Below are 14,380 nucleotides of genomic sequence, written 5' to 3' on the forward strand. Positions count from 1 at the left end.
AAACAGAGTGATGGATTAAGTGGAATTTTCAGTTAAATTGAGAGAACCTAATGAGGATTGTTTTGTGGAAGAATGGAAGCCCTTTTCAAATTATTTAAAGAAATACTATAGCACGACGAATTTGCATGCAGGATTTGATCTATGAGCAACAGAAGAAATGAGAGATTATTGTATTGTTATTATGGCATAAGAGAGAGAGAAGATAGGGTGCAGCAAGGGGGAGAAATAAAAAACAGTATGGAAAACGAGGCAGGAAGTAGACAAAACAAACGAAAAAATTATTATTTATTGGAGCGTCCATGTGATTTTTTTGAAAATTTAATAAAATATAACTGGGGGGGGGGAGGATGAAGAAGTCCCAGTTGGACTAATAGTTCTTGTAGTAGAGCAGAGGTGAGGGACTCATTTCAACCCAAAAGCTGCCTTGCCTAGGGAGCAGCCTTCTGGCATCCTAGTGGTAGGCTGGGCGATGGGTGCAACTCTTGCCTTTGCAGAAGAGATTACAGTCCAACTATGCAAACGTCAGAGCAACATCTGTCCATGCAGGAAGTGAGGAGCATTCCAGGGAGCAAGAAGTGTTCAAGCCCAGACAAAAGATCTGGAGGGTGTGTGGACAGGATCAAGGAGGCGGTGGGGTCTAAAGAGGGTCCCGAGGGCCAGATAAAGAGGCCTGGGAGCCAGGTCAAATACATGTTGGAAATGTAAAGAAAAAGAAGGGACTTTTTAATCACATATGGTGGGAATGTAGAGAAGTTTAAAAATTTTGGGAAATGATATATAATGAATTGAAGAAAATATTTAAAATGACATTTGTAAAAAAGAAGAAGCATTTTTGTTAGAGATTGTAGGACAAGACCTGCCAAGGAAAATAAAGAATTTATTTATGTACACTACAACAGCGGCAAGAGTCTTGATAGCACAAGAATGGAAGAATGAAGAAATCCCGACAAAAGAACAGTGGCAAGAGAAATTGATGAACTATGCAGAACTGGCTAAACTGACATACAAATTGAGAGATAAGGACAACTATGACTTCAAAGAAGAATGGGAACTTTTTACAAATTACTTAAAAAGACAACAAAATGAACTGGACTCCTTGGCTGGTTTTGAATAAACATACACAAATTTATTGATTGTTAACATAGTAAAAGGATAATATAAAGGTTTATACAATTTTACAATATGCAAAGAATAATATGTGTGGAGAAATCAGAGGAGCTGAGGGAAAACTCAGGGGGGTTGTTGGGGAGGTGGGGGGAAAGGGGGGAAATACTGAATAGGATATGTTTCGATATTTTGTCATGTTGAAATTGCTAATAAAAAGATTATTTTTTTAAAAAGAGAGAGGCCTGGGGAGCCACATGTGGCCCTGAACCCTGAGGTTCCCCACTCCTGAATAGTGCAAGTGTTTCTGTGCCAAGTAGAGCACTTAGAATCATAGAATCATAGAATCATAGAGTTGGAAGAGACCACAAGGGCCATCGAGTCCAACCCCCTGCCAAGCAGGAAACTTGCTGTTTCCATTGTGAATATGAACTCAAGGTGTCATTGCAAGTCATTGTTCTCATGACAGGCGATTGGTTGCAGCAGCCAGCAGGAGATAGGCAGTGGCAATTGGCTTTGTGATTGGTTGCTGTGCCAAGGGCTGGTGATGATTGGCTGTGGTTGCGGCAATTGGACATTGCCGCCTCGGCAGTGTCGAGGCGTGCTTGCAATTGACTGTGGATGTGTGGGGTGGGCAGTTGGGCTTTTTCCACCGAGCGTTCAGACGATTGGTGCCCAGGGCAATGAGTGTGATTTGCATTGGTGGGCAGGCTGTAGAGCTGTAGATTGGTGGTGGTGACCCCCCCAAAAGAATCTCTATAACACTTGGCGATCTCCCCCCCCCCCCAAAAAAAAGCTCAAGAACTCTGGACAATTCCCCCCCATCTTTGTTGCGGTCCCAAAAAATAGGGGTTGTCTTATACATGGGGGTGTGTTATACACGGAAAAATACGGTATTTGGGTTAAAACGCATACAAAAAATGATATTTTAGGATAAATGCATGAGCTGTGTCTATTGTGGGAAAGTGCATTTAGAGGGTAATGTGAACATTATGCACTTCTTTTTTGTTAAAAAAAATCAGATTGAAGCAGAAATGGGATGGAAAGGATTTATGAATCAGCACGTGCGAAACGATTGTGGACTAGAAATAGTCAGGCCTATCTATGCCTAGTTGAGGCTGGGTCACAACAATTGCTCATATTAAAAACAGACTCGTGTCATTGGCTGACGTAATGCACATTTTGACCCTTGACCTTGAAACCCTTCTCTCCCCATTTTGGTTACCACCTGTCTAACAGACATACTGAAGGCATCTTGCCTTCGCGCAAGAACTTCTCCGGTAACCATTTTCTATGTTTGTTCTTGAACGATTCTCTTAAATGTGGTAAAAATAGGGTTTAAAAATTTGCTCGAGAAGCTAGCTAAGCAGAATAGTCAAGGGGTCGCGCCAGCCCTACCATTAGGCAGAGGGAAAAGAATATTTCAGGGAAGGGGAGATTCTCAGTAAGATGTAGAAGGGCATTGGATATGGGCAAGGTTAGATTACAATAGAGCAGTGTATTTTAGGAGCAGTTGTTGTAGTTACCTTTTTATAACTCATAATAACTATAGCAGTCTTCCCAACTCAAGGCCACATAGCTGCCCTTTGCTGAAGTAAAGGGAAAGTATTTTTGGCACATTTGACTTATGTATATAGGCCAGTTTAATTGTCACTCAGTGTGAAGAACTAGGAATACAGATGTTCTTGGGGACGAAAGGGAAGGGATGGCACTTCTTCCTACATAAATTGTACCCCTGTCAACTCCTGAAATAAAAATAGCTTCATACAGATATCCCATCCTTTATATATTTTTCATGCACTAATTATTTCCACATACACCTCTCTGCAGACTGACTACTACAGTTGATGGTTTCGAAAAGTTGCCTGCTGGTGCTATTTGATCTCTCAACAAGGGTCTCCTATTTTAATTGTTGCTGTTTCAATGGCATTGTTTTATTGCATATTTTAATTATGGATGCTTACGTTTTGATGTTTTAATAGGATTGTTTCTTGTGTTTCTTTTTACTTGTGGATGCATTCAATTACTGAAGTTTATTTTTAATACTTGTGTAATTGATTTATTTTTTTTACTGGTAAACTGCTTAATATCAACAGCAACATCATCATCAACTTTATGCTTGCTGTAATCTTGCAACAAATCTTCCATCCATTGTTTCAGGGAGTCAGCACCCCCAGCCCTGACAACACTTCCTTCTGAGCTCTTATTGGACAGATTGCACCCCAATCCCATGTACCAGCGCATGCCTCTACTCTTGAACCCAAAGTTATTCAGTCTGGAGTATCCACGGAACAATATCGAATATGTGAGAGATATTGGAGAAGGCGCTTTTGGCCGGGTCTTCCAAGCAAGGTAAATGACCAGCTGTCATCTCTGGTCGTTTCTGTTTACATGAACCCCAATGTTAGACACGTTTTCTGTCTTCGTTTCTCTATGTTTCGAAGAATTAGCTAAGCAAAGAATGGCCATTGCCCCCAAAGGCAGAGATCAAAAAGGCACTTAACTTGAGCTGAGGCATGTGCAGAAAACGGTGATGCTCGTGGTTGCCAAACCACATGGGCCAGCCTTGCAGCTGTGTTGCTCTCCTGGAAGATTTGTTTTCAGATGGGCAGAAGGCCATTCTCAGGCATTTGACAATGATGTGACATTTACTGTATCCACACTGCAGCTGTCACACTGCCACATGTCCGGAGCGGGCGACGCGAGAACTGGAAGTTTGCTTTGGAGACTGGGACTTCCTATAGCTACTGGGTAGTAAAACACCCTGACGTTTCAGCAACAGCTGGGCAAGTTGGCTTGGGGATGGCTGCTACATCTCCCCAGGCAGGCATCTCCTTCTATATAATGCCATACATAGGGACAGCACGGAGATGGCATCCCCATAGGCGTGGCCATGGGCCAGCTCAGACATAAATAATCTCAGCTGAATAAAGGGGGGTTTATTAAGGCAAGAGGGAGTGCAGGTGCCACTCTGAGGCTGTCAGTTTCCCTTCCCATCTCCTTCTGAGCCCCATCTTGAGGCCAGATACACTCAGATCATGCTAGGACATGGGAAAGGGATTTCTAAGCAGGGCTCCTGAGCCTCATGTGGGAATATTCAGGGTGGCAGGAGAGGATATATTGTTTATTAATATCCTTCCTAACTTGCGCTAGCAAGTTTCTTTATGTGGCACATTCCCCTTTCTTACATATACAGCAGATAGCTGGTTGCAGGCTTGTGTAAGCCTCTCACTATTAAACAATTCAGTCTGTCTAAGATTGAATTAGGAGGGACACGGGTGGTGCTGTGGTCTAAACCACAGAGCCTAGGGCTTGCCAATCAGAAGGTCAGCGGTTCGAATCCCCACAATGTGGTGAGCTCCCGTTGCTCGGTCCCTGCTCCTGCCAACCTAGCAGTTCGAAAGCACATCAAAGTAGATAAATAGGTACCACTCCGGTGGGAAGGTAAATGGCGTTTCCGTGCACAGCTCTGGTTCACCAGAAGCGGCTTAGTCATGCTGGCCACATGACCCAGAAGCTGTACGCCAGCTCCCTCGGCCAGTAAAGCAAGATGAGCGCCGCAACCCCAGAGTCATCCGCGACTAGACCTAACGGTCAGGGGTCCCTTTACCTTTAAGACTGAATTGTGCATTCCTGGTAAGTTCCCTTTAACCCCTCTTAAAAGAATAAAGACACAACAATCTTATTTAAAGTCAATAAAAGAAGTTTACTCACATCAGTTCACAGTTGGATTCCTGAAGGCAGACTTAGTTACAAATATGTACATGTGGATCTACCCCATATGGGGAATAGTCCCAGTGCTTCTGCTAGCTAGCAGAGCACTCGTAGCTAAAAAGCTGGTCCAACAAAGAAGAGAGAGAAAAAGCGAGAAGGGAGAGAGTGCTGCATGACTCATCCTTTTGTTACCTGGACAGGTAAGGTCACGCCCACCTCTAGTCTCATGCAAGGGAAGGATGCTCCAGCCCAGGAGGAATAGGAATTTTCGACTGGCTGGACCAACATCCCCTTGCATGTCCATTCTAGGAAAACAAGGAATGTTGTATTTGACTGCTCCCAGTGGATTACATCCCACACCTCGGATGGTGGTTAGGCAAGCAGCAGAGGAGCAGGCACAGTGCCCGTTCTGGCACCAGTTCCATGGTATAAACCCCTTCACTTGTGGCCCAACTGTCTTGTGATGGGGACTGCAAGGGTGCAGGAACCTGCTGCCACTGGTAGGTTAACAAGTGAGCATCCTTGTTGCTGCCACAGAACCAACATGGCACAAAGGAGGCTGAAGGTTTGGCAGGCCGGGAATTTATCCTGGCCCTGGTTGCAGTGCCAAGCGCCGCTATTGGGCAGTTGGTCTCGCACCCAGGGGACGATCTCCAAATCCTGCCGCTATGGGCTGATTTGGCAGCAGGAGGATGATCCGGCCGGCGATATGCCATCTCACAATGGAGGCCTGGGGCCCTCCCACAAAACCACCCACCCCAAAAGGGGCAAACGGACATATTTGAAACACCATTGGAAAAGTCTGCAAACACCCCGTTCTGCCCCTCCGCTGCCCTGCCCCATTCCGCCCCCTTTTGTGACATTTTCCTGACCTTTTTACTTCCAGGTTTGGCACGATGGGCATGTGCGCAGTCACACACGTATTGAATGTGTGTAAATGGGGGGTTGCCTGTACATTATCTGCTGCAGCACCGCAGCAAGCGAAATAATGTAGTTATCGTCAGAAGCTGAACTGCAGTAGAATGGAAACAGCGCTGCAAGCGATGACCCTGGTTCAGAAAGGAGATGGGTGCCTCCTTCTATTCATACCTGTACCTCTGCGGTTGCCACCTGTGGACATCAAAGGGAGGCAGAGGCAGAGAGAGTTATGTACAATAGCCAGCAGCTGACACACAAAGTCCTCAGAGCTAGATGAACAATTGGTGTTTATGAGGCAGTGAGAGAGAAAAGTGAATGGCGTCACCAGCCAGCAAGTTATTCCTTAGGTTATATATGGGAGATGCTGCTCTCTGCTGTCGGGGACAAAGAATGTCACACCACGACGGGACGGGCAAGATCCTAGATATCAGCTGAGCAGCTCATTCCATCCCATTCTGGTTTCACTGTCACACAATCCTGAATTCTTTCTCTCCCTTTCTCTCCCATTGTATGCCATTATGGCAAGCATTTGTACACATTTTGTGAGCATGTCTTCCATAAAACCTGCACTTTTATTTATAACACACACTTCTAAATACTTTTCTGTGTAATCACCAGTAACTGATGCATTTTGTACGCATCTTTTGCATGAAAAATATGTATTTTTATATATAATACAATACAATACAATACAATACAATACAATACAATACAATATAATACAATACATATTTTATATGTAATATGTATTTTTCATGTGGGTGCACGTTTTGCTCTCTGAAAATGCATGGCAAAAGGGATGCTCTCATTTTCTGCAGCTGCACATGACTTTTCTCTCTGCCTCGTTCCTTTTTGTTCTCCTCCTCTCTTAGGGCTCCTGGACTGCTTCCTTACGAGCCATTCACGATGGTGGCTGTGAAGATGCTCAAAGAAGAAGCCTCGGCGGACATGCAGGCAGACTTCCAGAGAGAGGCGGCCCTCATGGCTGAATTTGATAATCCAAACATTGTGAAACTTTTAGGTACCAAACCTGACATCTTCTTCTTCTTAAAACCATCAATATGCATTTATTATTGTTATGGAACCCCTGCTTGTCCCACAGCACTGGCTCAAAGATGCAGGCAGACTAGGCAGCCATCTTGGGTGACATATTGAGGAAGCAGTTGCCATACCCAAAGCAGCAGAACATGGAGTCTGGTCTCTTGTGCTGCTTCTGACTTGGTTCAGGTGACACAGGGAGCCAAACTGCGGCTTACCAAGACTGCCATTTTGCTCTTCTGTGTTCCTTTCTAACTAAGCTAAGGTTTGACTTAGTTTTTCACCCGAACTGGAACTCATGGCTAAGGACTCTCTTCATCAACTGCAGGACGTGGGTGGTGCTGTGTTCTAGACCACTGAGCCTCTTGGGCTTGCCAATCAGAAGGTTGGCAGTTTGAATCCTGGTGACAGGATGAGCTCCCATTGCTCTGTCCCAGCTCCTGCCAACCTAGCAGTTCGAAAGCACACCAGTGCGAGTAGATAACTAGGTACCACTGTGGCAGGAAGGTAAACGGCGTTTCCATGCGCTCTGGTTTCCATCACGGTGTCCCGTAGCACCAGAAGCAGTTTAGTCCTGCTGGCCACATGACCCGGAAAGCTGTCTGCGGACAAACGCTGGCTCCCTTGGCCTGAAAAGTGAGATGAGTGCTGCACCCCTAGTCGCCTTTGACTGGACTTAACCATCCAGGGTTCCTTTACCTTTTTATCTTTTATCTCATCAACTGCATGCCATAGCCAAGAACAAAACAGCGTTGTGCAACCCAGGCCTCTGACGCATCTGGCTCCGTGTGTGAAACTGATAAATTAATTCATAGAATCATTGAGTTGGAAGGGACCCTGAGAAGCATGTAGTTCAACCCCCTGCAATGCAGGAATATGCAGTTGTCCCATAAGGGAATCGAACCTGCAACCTTGGCATTATCAGCACCACGCTCTAACCAACTGAGCTATTGGTTTAAAAGAGGTTAAAACTCATTGAAACTCAATTAAAATTGTGCTATCTGCAGAGCTCCAGAGCCAACTGCCTAACCTGTCGCCATGTTAAGCGGAAGTCCTTGATCTATCTGTCTGTGTGTGAACTGAGTGTTCTCCCAGAATCCTTTGCAAAAGCAGAGCTGCCTCTCCTTCTTTCTGATAATGCCTAGAGTAACACAATGCATGATTTGATGTTATCATGCTATGCCTCCTTTCTCCCCGTCAACATCATAGGTCATTGGGCTGGTCAGCTGCAAATCTCTCCAAATGAATATGACTGGTTCTAGTAATCAATCCAAACAAGGTTTATTTTGCTAGAAATATTGTCAAGCCAGAAGTTTTTTTTGGTTTTTTTTGGGGGGGGGAGGTGTTACAGAGGGGTTTGAAGTTAGTTCCTCAGGCCAAAGCGACTGTGTACATTTCAGCAGGAGAAAGGGGAAACAGGAAGTGGACACTCAGTTGGAGAGATCCCTTTGTTTATTATCACCATGCTGGATAAATTAGGAAAGGCCAAAGGAATCCATCAGTTTCATGTTGCGGGGGTGTGGGACTGTTGAACATCACTTGACCCGAGAACCCTTTTACGTGCACACTTCTCTTTTAGCCTAGACCAGCTGTTTTGGAAATGTGAAATGTCTGTGTCCGTCCCGTCCCCTGTGCCCCCAATGGCGAGAAGGAGTGAAAATTCAGCCTCAGTGACTAAATGGGACAGAAATGTCCACCAGGACATCAGAGGCTTAAATGTACTTGCACTCTTTGTTCACTTTTCATACTCCAATTTTTAGGTTTAATACGAGCTGTGTAAGGCTGTATACTTCAGCAATTCATATTTCAAAATTGCACAATGTAATCATTTAGCTCATTCCAGTGGTTAATGCTCCAGCAGCTGAAATCTGTAAAAATCCTGAACAGCTATTAGCTGGCATTAAAACAAGATATTTGGACATGTGGGAGAAAACCATAAATGTAGCCAGAGATCTGTTAGCAGGAGCACCTATTGTACGAAAGAGGCAAGCCGCTTTTAAAACAGAACAGTGGTTAGGCTGTTTGGCAATAGAAACCAAAAGAGCAGTATATACCCCTACTTTATGTACGGCTCTCACCAAGGTGCACAGACCCTTTGGGTCCTAAACATTAATCTTCCAGATGAAATGAATCAATTGCTTCCTTTTTTGGGGGGGGGTGTGTTATGGTGAGACATTGTATTTTACATGTTGTGTTTCTGTGCTTCAAGCGCCGGGCCTTTCTACAATTCTGTTTTGCTTTCTCGCTCGTTTCTTTGCACATGTTAGCAAATTCAGGACCTCTAGGGCTCGACCTCCATGTAATAGGAAGGAGCAGGCATAGTTTTGTTACAGCTTTAGCATTCCTTATGTATTTGTAATTTTGGGAATTGTCAGTGCCGAAGAGCATTCATGCACAGCCTTCAGAGGAAAAACAACAACCAGGGAAGAGTGTTGTGAGCAAGGCTGCACATTTGAGAGGGCCCAGGCAGGAAGGGACTGGTGATTCTCTTCCCAGCAATGGTCCTAACACAATTAGTACATACATTGGTGCCATGGTTATTCACACAACGCTAACACATTTATTGAGCCATGCAGTGGCTTTGTAGGACGCAACTTGCCCTTCCAGCAACTCAGTATCATAACATGAGTTATCGTTGATCTTGTTAACAACAGAAGCAATAAAACTCCTAAAACCCAGAGTTTGAGTGTTGGTAGTTGCAATACCAAGTTGCAATTCCAATTAACCAGTTGAGGAAGCATTTTATGGACTTCCTTTCTTAAATAGCTAACTGCTGGACATCCTCTGTAGGGGGGAAAAGAACCTATAAGATTGTTATTATTTAAATGCCTGCACATCATGGCACATTAAATAGCACATTGCTATTGCCGACAAACTTGTTGGCCTGCAAGCAAGCAAATATTTATTGCATGTCTATCCTTGATTTCAGGGGTGTGTGCTGTTGGAAAGCCCATGTGCCTACTTTTTGAATACATGGCCTTTGGGGACCTCAACGAATACCTGCGCAACCGATCGCCACGCAACCTCTGTAGCCTAAGCAACAATAACCTTGACATGCGGATCAGGCCCTCGAGCCCCAGCGTGCCTGGTCTCTCGTGCACCGACCAGCTCTGCATTGCCAAACAGGTGGCAGCTGGCATGGCCTACCTCTCGGAACGCAAGTTTGTGCACCGCGACTTGGCCACCAGGAACTGTTTGGTGGGAGAAAACATGGTGGTCAAAATTGCAGACTTTGGTCTCTCCAGGAATATGTACTCGGCAGACTATTACAAAGCCAACGAGAACGACGCCATTCCCATACGATGGATGCCCCCCGAGTCCATCTTCTACAATCGCTATACGACTGAGTCTGACGTCTGGGCCTACGGTGTGGTCCTGTGGGAGATCTTTGCCTTTGGCCTGCAGCCCTATTATGGGATGGCTCACGAGGAAGTCATCTATTACGTGAGAGACGGAAATGTCCTCTCTTGCCCAGATAACTGCCCTCTGGAGTTGTACAACCTCATGCGCCTGTGTTGGAGCAAGCTCCCTTCTGACAGGCCGAGCTTTGCGAGCATCTATCGCATTCTGGAGCGCATGTATGAGAGAGCAGTGGCAGCTGATCATGCATGAGCTGTGCGACCAAGGGCAGCTTTTCATGGCCTCCTCTTTTGAATGACTAAGCTTGGGTGAAAGAAGGAGTCTGGACCTCAATATATCAGCAGGATCAATTGTGCCAGCACAGTCTTTGTAGTTGCTGCTTAGGCAACATTCCCAATAGGAAACTGAAGCAAGTGTGGTTGTTGACTTGAGTGAAGGCCGCAACTTCAGGAAGCGTCACAAGTGTATTTTGAAAATAACCAGCAAGGACACTATTCTTGAAATGTCATTTTTGTTTTCCGTTTTCTTTTAAAACTTTTTTTTTATCACGACTTTCTGTTATGCCAAAAACCACGACGTTCAAAAATAAAATCCACTACTACTAAAACAAGATGAGAGAATAAGCTAAAAGCAGCAGCAGAATTTCAAATACAATCAATTGAAAGAGGAAATGAAGAGTTTTTTTGGGGGGGGCATGTTGGATATTATAGCAGGAGCATTCAGAACAATTCCAAAAACCCAACTCCTTCCAGAGCAGGAAGTTCTTCACAGGTGATTTTGAACATGTGTCTATATCTCATGTCTTGATTTATCCTGAGTGACAACATTGCTCAATCTGATCAGGCAGGCAAGAGTACAGGATTTCATCTTGTATGTATTTTATTGGAAAATTGCTTCCAAAATGTGTTTATTAGAAGAAATTCGCACTGATGCGAGGGTTGTTGTTGTTTTTAATCGCAAATTTGCTGCAGAAATATGGAGAACTGAATTTAAGAATGGAGAAATCAATTCCTTGTATACACCCTGTTCCACGAGAGACCATTTTAGATGTCAAAATAAAAAAATTCCTTCCAGTAGCACCTTAAAGACCAACTAAGTTAGTTCTTGGTATGAGCTTTCGTGTGCATGCACACTTCTTCAGATACACTGAAACAGAAGTTGTTTCAGTGTATCTGAAGAAGTGTGCATGCACACGAAAGCTCATACCAAGAACTAACTTAGTTGGTCTTTAAGGTGCTACTGGAAGGAATTTTTTTATTTTGACTATGGCAGACCAACACGGCTACCTATCTACTACATTTTAGATGTGTGGGTTAAGAACAGAAAAGCACTGATCGATGTCCTGCAATTCTAACCCCCTTTAAAACCTCGTTCATTTATTTTGTCTGAAAACGGAATACACTGTATGTACTTACTGGCTGCAAATCAAATGAACATGCACGTATATTTCTGTGCATCCATCACAGGAGGCACAGAATTTTCGGGAACTTTAGATGTGGGGAGGGGGAGCGATGTCTTGTGTAAACAAACAACTTGGTGGTGAATGAGCAGAGCTATACACCACATGAAGCCAGCAGGGTTATGTGAATGAAAAGAGCGTCATTCACTCTCCTTGGTGGTGAGATCATTGCCTTCTAAATTACCTTCTAAATTTATCAGTTTTCGTTGGGGGAGTTGGATTCAGTTCACAAGACAGGGATGCCAGGGAATAAGGCAGTCGGAGTTGGGTTACAGCGAAGGAGACTTGGAAGTCTTTGGTACCCTGCTGATCATTAACAAGATGATACAGCATGTCTCCCAGAAAGGAACAGCAGGGGAACGGGAAGTTCTTAACATCCAGACATGTGACAGTCTGTTGAGAGATACGCCAAGTGCACTTGACCCCTAGAGAGAAAAGCCTGCAGAACTATGGAGTGCCTTGGGGTCCTCTTAGCTGCCGTTTGCAACCACCACAAAGTCCCAAGGCACATACTGACAAATGGTCAGGGACCACAGCTGCCCTGGTTGCAAGGCCTTGAGCAAACACGCAGTTACCCAGACAAGAATGCCTTTGCACATAGTCAGATAAATGTGTAAACTTCCTCAGCTGAAGTTTAGGGCCCTGCCCAGGACTGGAAATTTCACGCTCCCATCTCTGTTAGTCATTTCTCTCTGTTCCTCCACCATAATCAGCTGTCAGCCAGCACTCAATCACACCGTTCAAAGTCTGAGTTAACTCTTCATTGCGTAGCAAGACCCCTCCCCCTTTGTGAAATGAAGACACAGGACACTTTATTTAAAGTTAATGGGCGTAAAAGTCCACAACTTTATTGATTACAGGAATTGAGAGGTATTGGCCTTAGGCATTGGTTCCTATCGACTACCCGGCTTCAGCCCAATTGCATGAAGACCGGGAAGGGTTAACCACCAGCCGGGGGAGTCCTGCTGAAGTACGCCAACTAGGATCCCCCGGGTGTCACCACTCGGGGGCGTGCCTTAGGCCCACACCTCCATAGGCTTCGGACAGGGCAGAGCCCCCCAGAGTCCTTTACCGGACTAACCTTTGCTTTGGGGAAGGTGATGGCACTTCCTCCCCCTTCATTTGCATAACAATACCCCTGCCAATGCCTAACCACCAATACCAGGAAAGTTGTGACGTTTGCTACGAGGTAGGCGAAAAAACCAAATGGCTGGAAATTTGCCAGATGGAAAAATTCCTACCAGGCCCCTTGCGGCGACCAACCGGAGTCCATAGCAAGGTCAGGAAGCTAAACCTAAGGGAGGGCAGGGTGGGAAACCGCAGCAGCTGGAACAGGGAAGAGAGGAAAGTCCCCGGGTGCACCAGCCTTAAATGTGCTAGGCCACGCCTCCCCGGCCCACCGATTGGCTGGCCGGGGCGGTGACGCACCCGAGGATTCCCCTACTCTCGCGGGGGCTGAGAGCCAGCCCCCGCGTGCATGGGGAGGGGGTGGGCCTGCAACCCCACCTCCTCTCCAGCTCAGAAGTGGCTTTAGCAAAAGCACAATCTCCGCACACTTAGCTGAGGCTCAGGCCCTATGAGCACAGCAGCTCATCCCCAGTAGGTCTGGCTCCATGAATCAGCTGCCAAGACTGAAAGTTCCTGCCTCCCCACTGCCATCTATGTCCCCTCGTCTCCAGGGCTTTCCCCAAGCAAGTGGAGACTGCACCTGCATGCAGTCTGCCTCTGCTCTGCCCTTTTCAGCTCTCTTCAGGTTCTGGGAGACAAGGCGGGAGGGAAGCTTGTTATAGCAGGAAGGGGAGACCCCTGTGACTCTTCACCAGCCTGACTCATCTCTGCCTCTTGGCTTTCCTCCTCCCACCCTCTTGCTTCAGCTTCTGCCTCTGATTCTGGACTGCTCTCTGCCACCAACTCCTCCAAGCTCACGAAGCCCTGTTATCTTTTCATCTTCTGACACCTTCTCTTCCCAGTCTTCTCCCTCTGGCCACTCATCATCGTCCCCCCCACCATTTCCCAGACTCTGAGCCTTCTTCTCTTCAGGGTTCCCTAGCTGGTTCCTCCCACCCACTCTTCCAGTTTTTGACATCTGTTGTGATATGGAATCTCTCAGCCCTTCTGCGTGTTGTGGAGCAAAGAGATTTTTTTTTTCTTCCTCTCATAATTCTAGAACTTGGAGGCATTTACTGAAGCTGAAGGTTGTAAGATTCGGGAGAGATATGGATGACAAGTCTATCAATGGCTTGATGGCTATATTTCCACCTCCACTTCTCTGAATATTAGTTGCTGGGAAGCCCAAATGAGGACAGTGCTGTGGTGCTCAGGTCCTGATTTCAGGCTTCCGGTTCGCCACTGGGAGAACAGAATGGAGCAATGTGTGAATTAGAAACAACAACAACATGTGAATATTATTGAGATTTCCAGGCACTTCCATCCCTGATCTCAGCCTTTCCCACCCTGGTGCCTTCCAGTTGCTGCTTTTAACTTCCACCTTCCCTGACAGTTGCTCATGCTGGCTGGAGCTGATGGGAGTTGTGTTTCCCAGGTTGGGAAAAGCTGGCCTTTCCAATCTTGCACCCTGTGTCCAAAAGCAGACCTCTCTAGGTGCTGTCTGGAAGCTCAGAAGCAGGGTCCAAAGGCAACAGTTCATCTACCTTGCCTGTCAAGGCCACTTTTGGGTCCCAGTAGGGATGAGGGCAACACATAACGTTGAACATCTTCTGCATCTGGAATGGAAAACCTGCCGTCTTCTGGAAGTTGTAGAACTCCCAACTCCCATCAGTCTCAGTG

At 45.8% G+C, this 14,380-nt stretch overlaps 1 protein-coding gene across 1 annotated transcript in view; it reads left to right on the top strand.

The window, feature by feature from the left end:
* MUSK (muscle associated receptor tyrosine kinase) overlaps nt 1-11,064 on the top strand; it is a 64,977-nt gene extending 53,913 nt beyond the window's left edge. Inside the window, exons 15-17 of the mRNA XM_081175951.1 lie at nt 3,265-3,456; nt 6,609-6,757; nt 9,704-11,064. Of these exons, the coding sequence (XP_081032077.1) occupies nt 3,265-3,456; nt 6,609-6,757; nt 9,704-10,386 (1,024 nt within the window). The 3' untranslated portion in view covers nt 10,387-11,064. The remainder of the gene's footprint in view (nt 1-3,264; nt 3,457-6,608; nt 6,758-9,703) is intronic.
* Nucleotides 11,065-14,380: the final 3,316 nt, after the last annotated feature.

Source organism: Podarcis bocagei (genome assembly GCF_964188305.1).
Source record: "Podarcis bocagei genome assembly, chromosome: 17".
Taxonomy (NCBI): domain Eukaryota; kingdom Metazoa; phylum Chordata; class Lepidosauria; order Squamata; family Lacertidae; genus Podarcis; species Podarcis bocagei.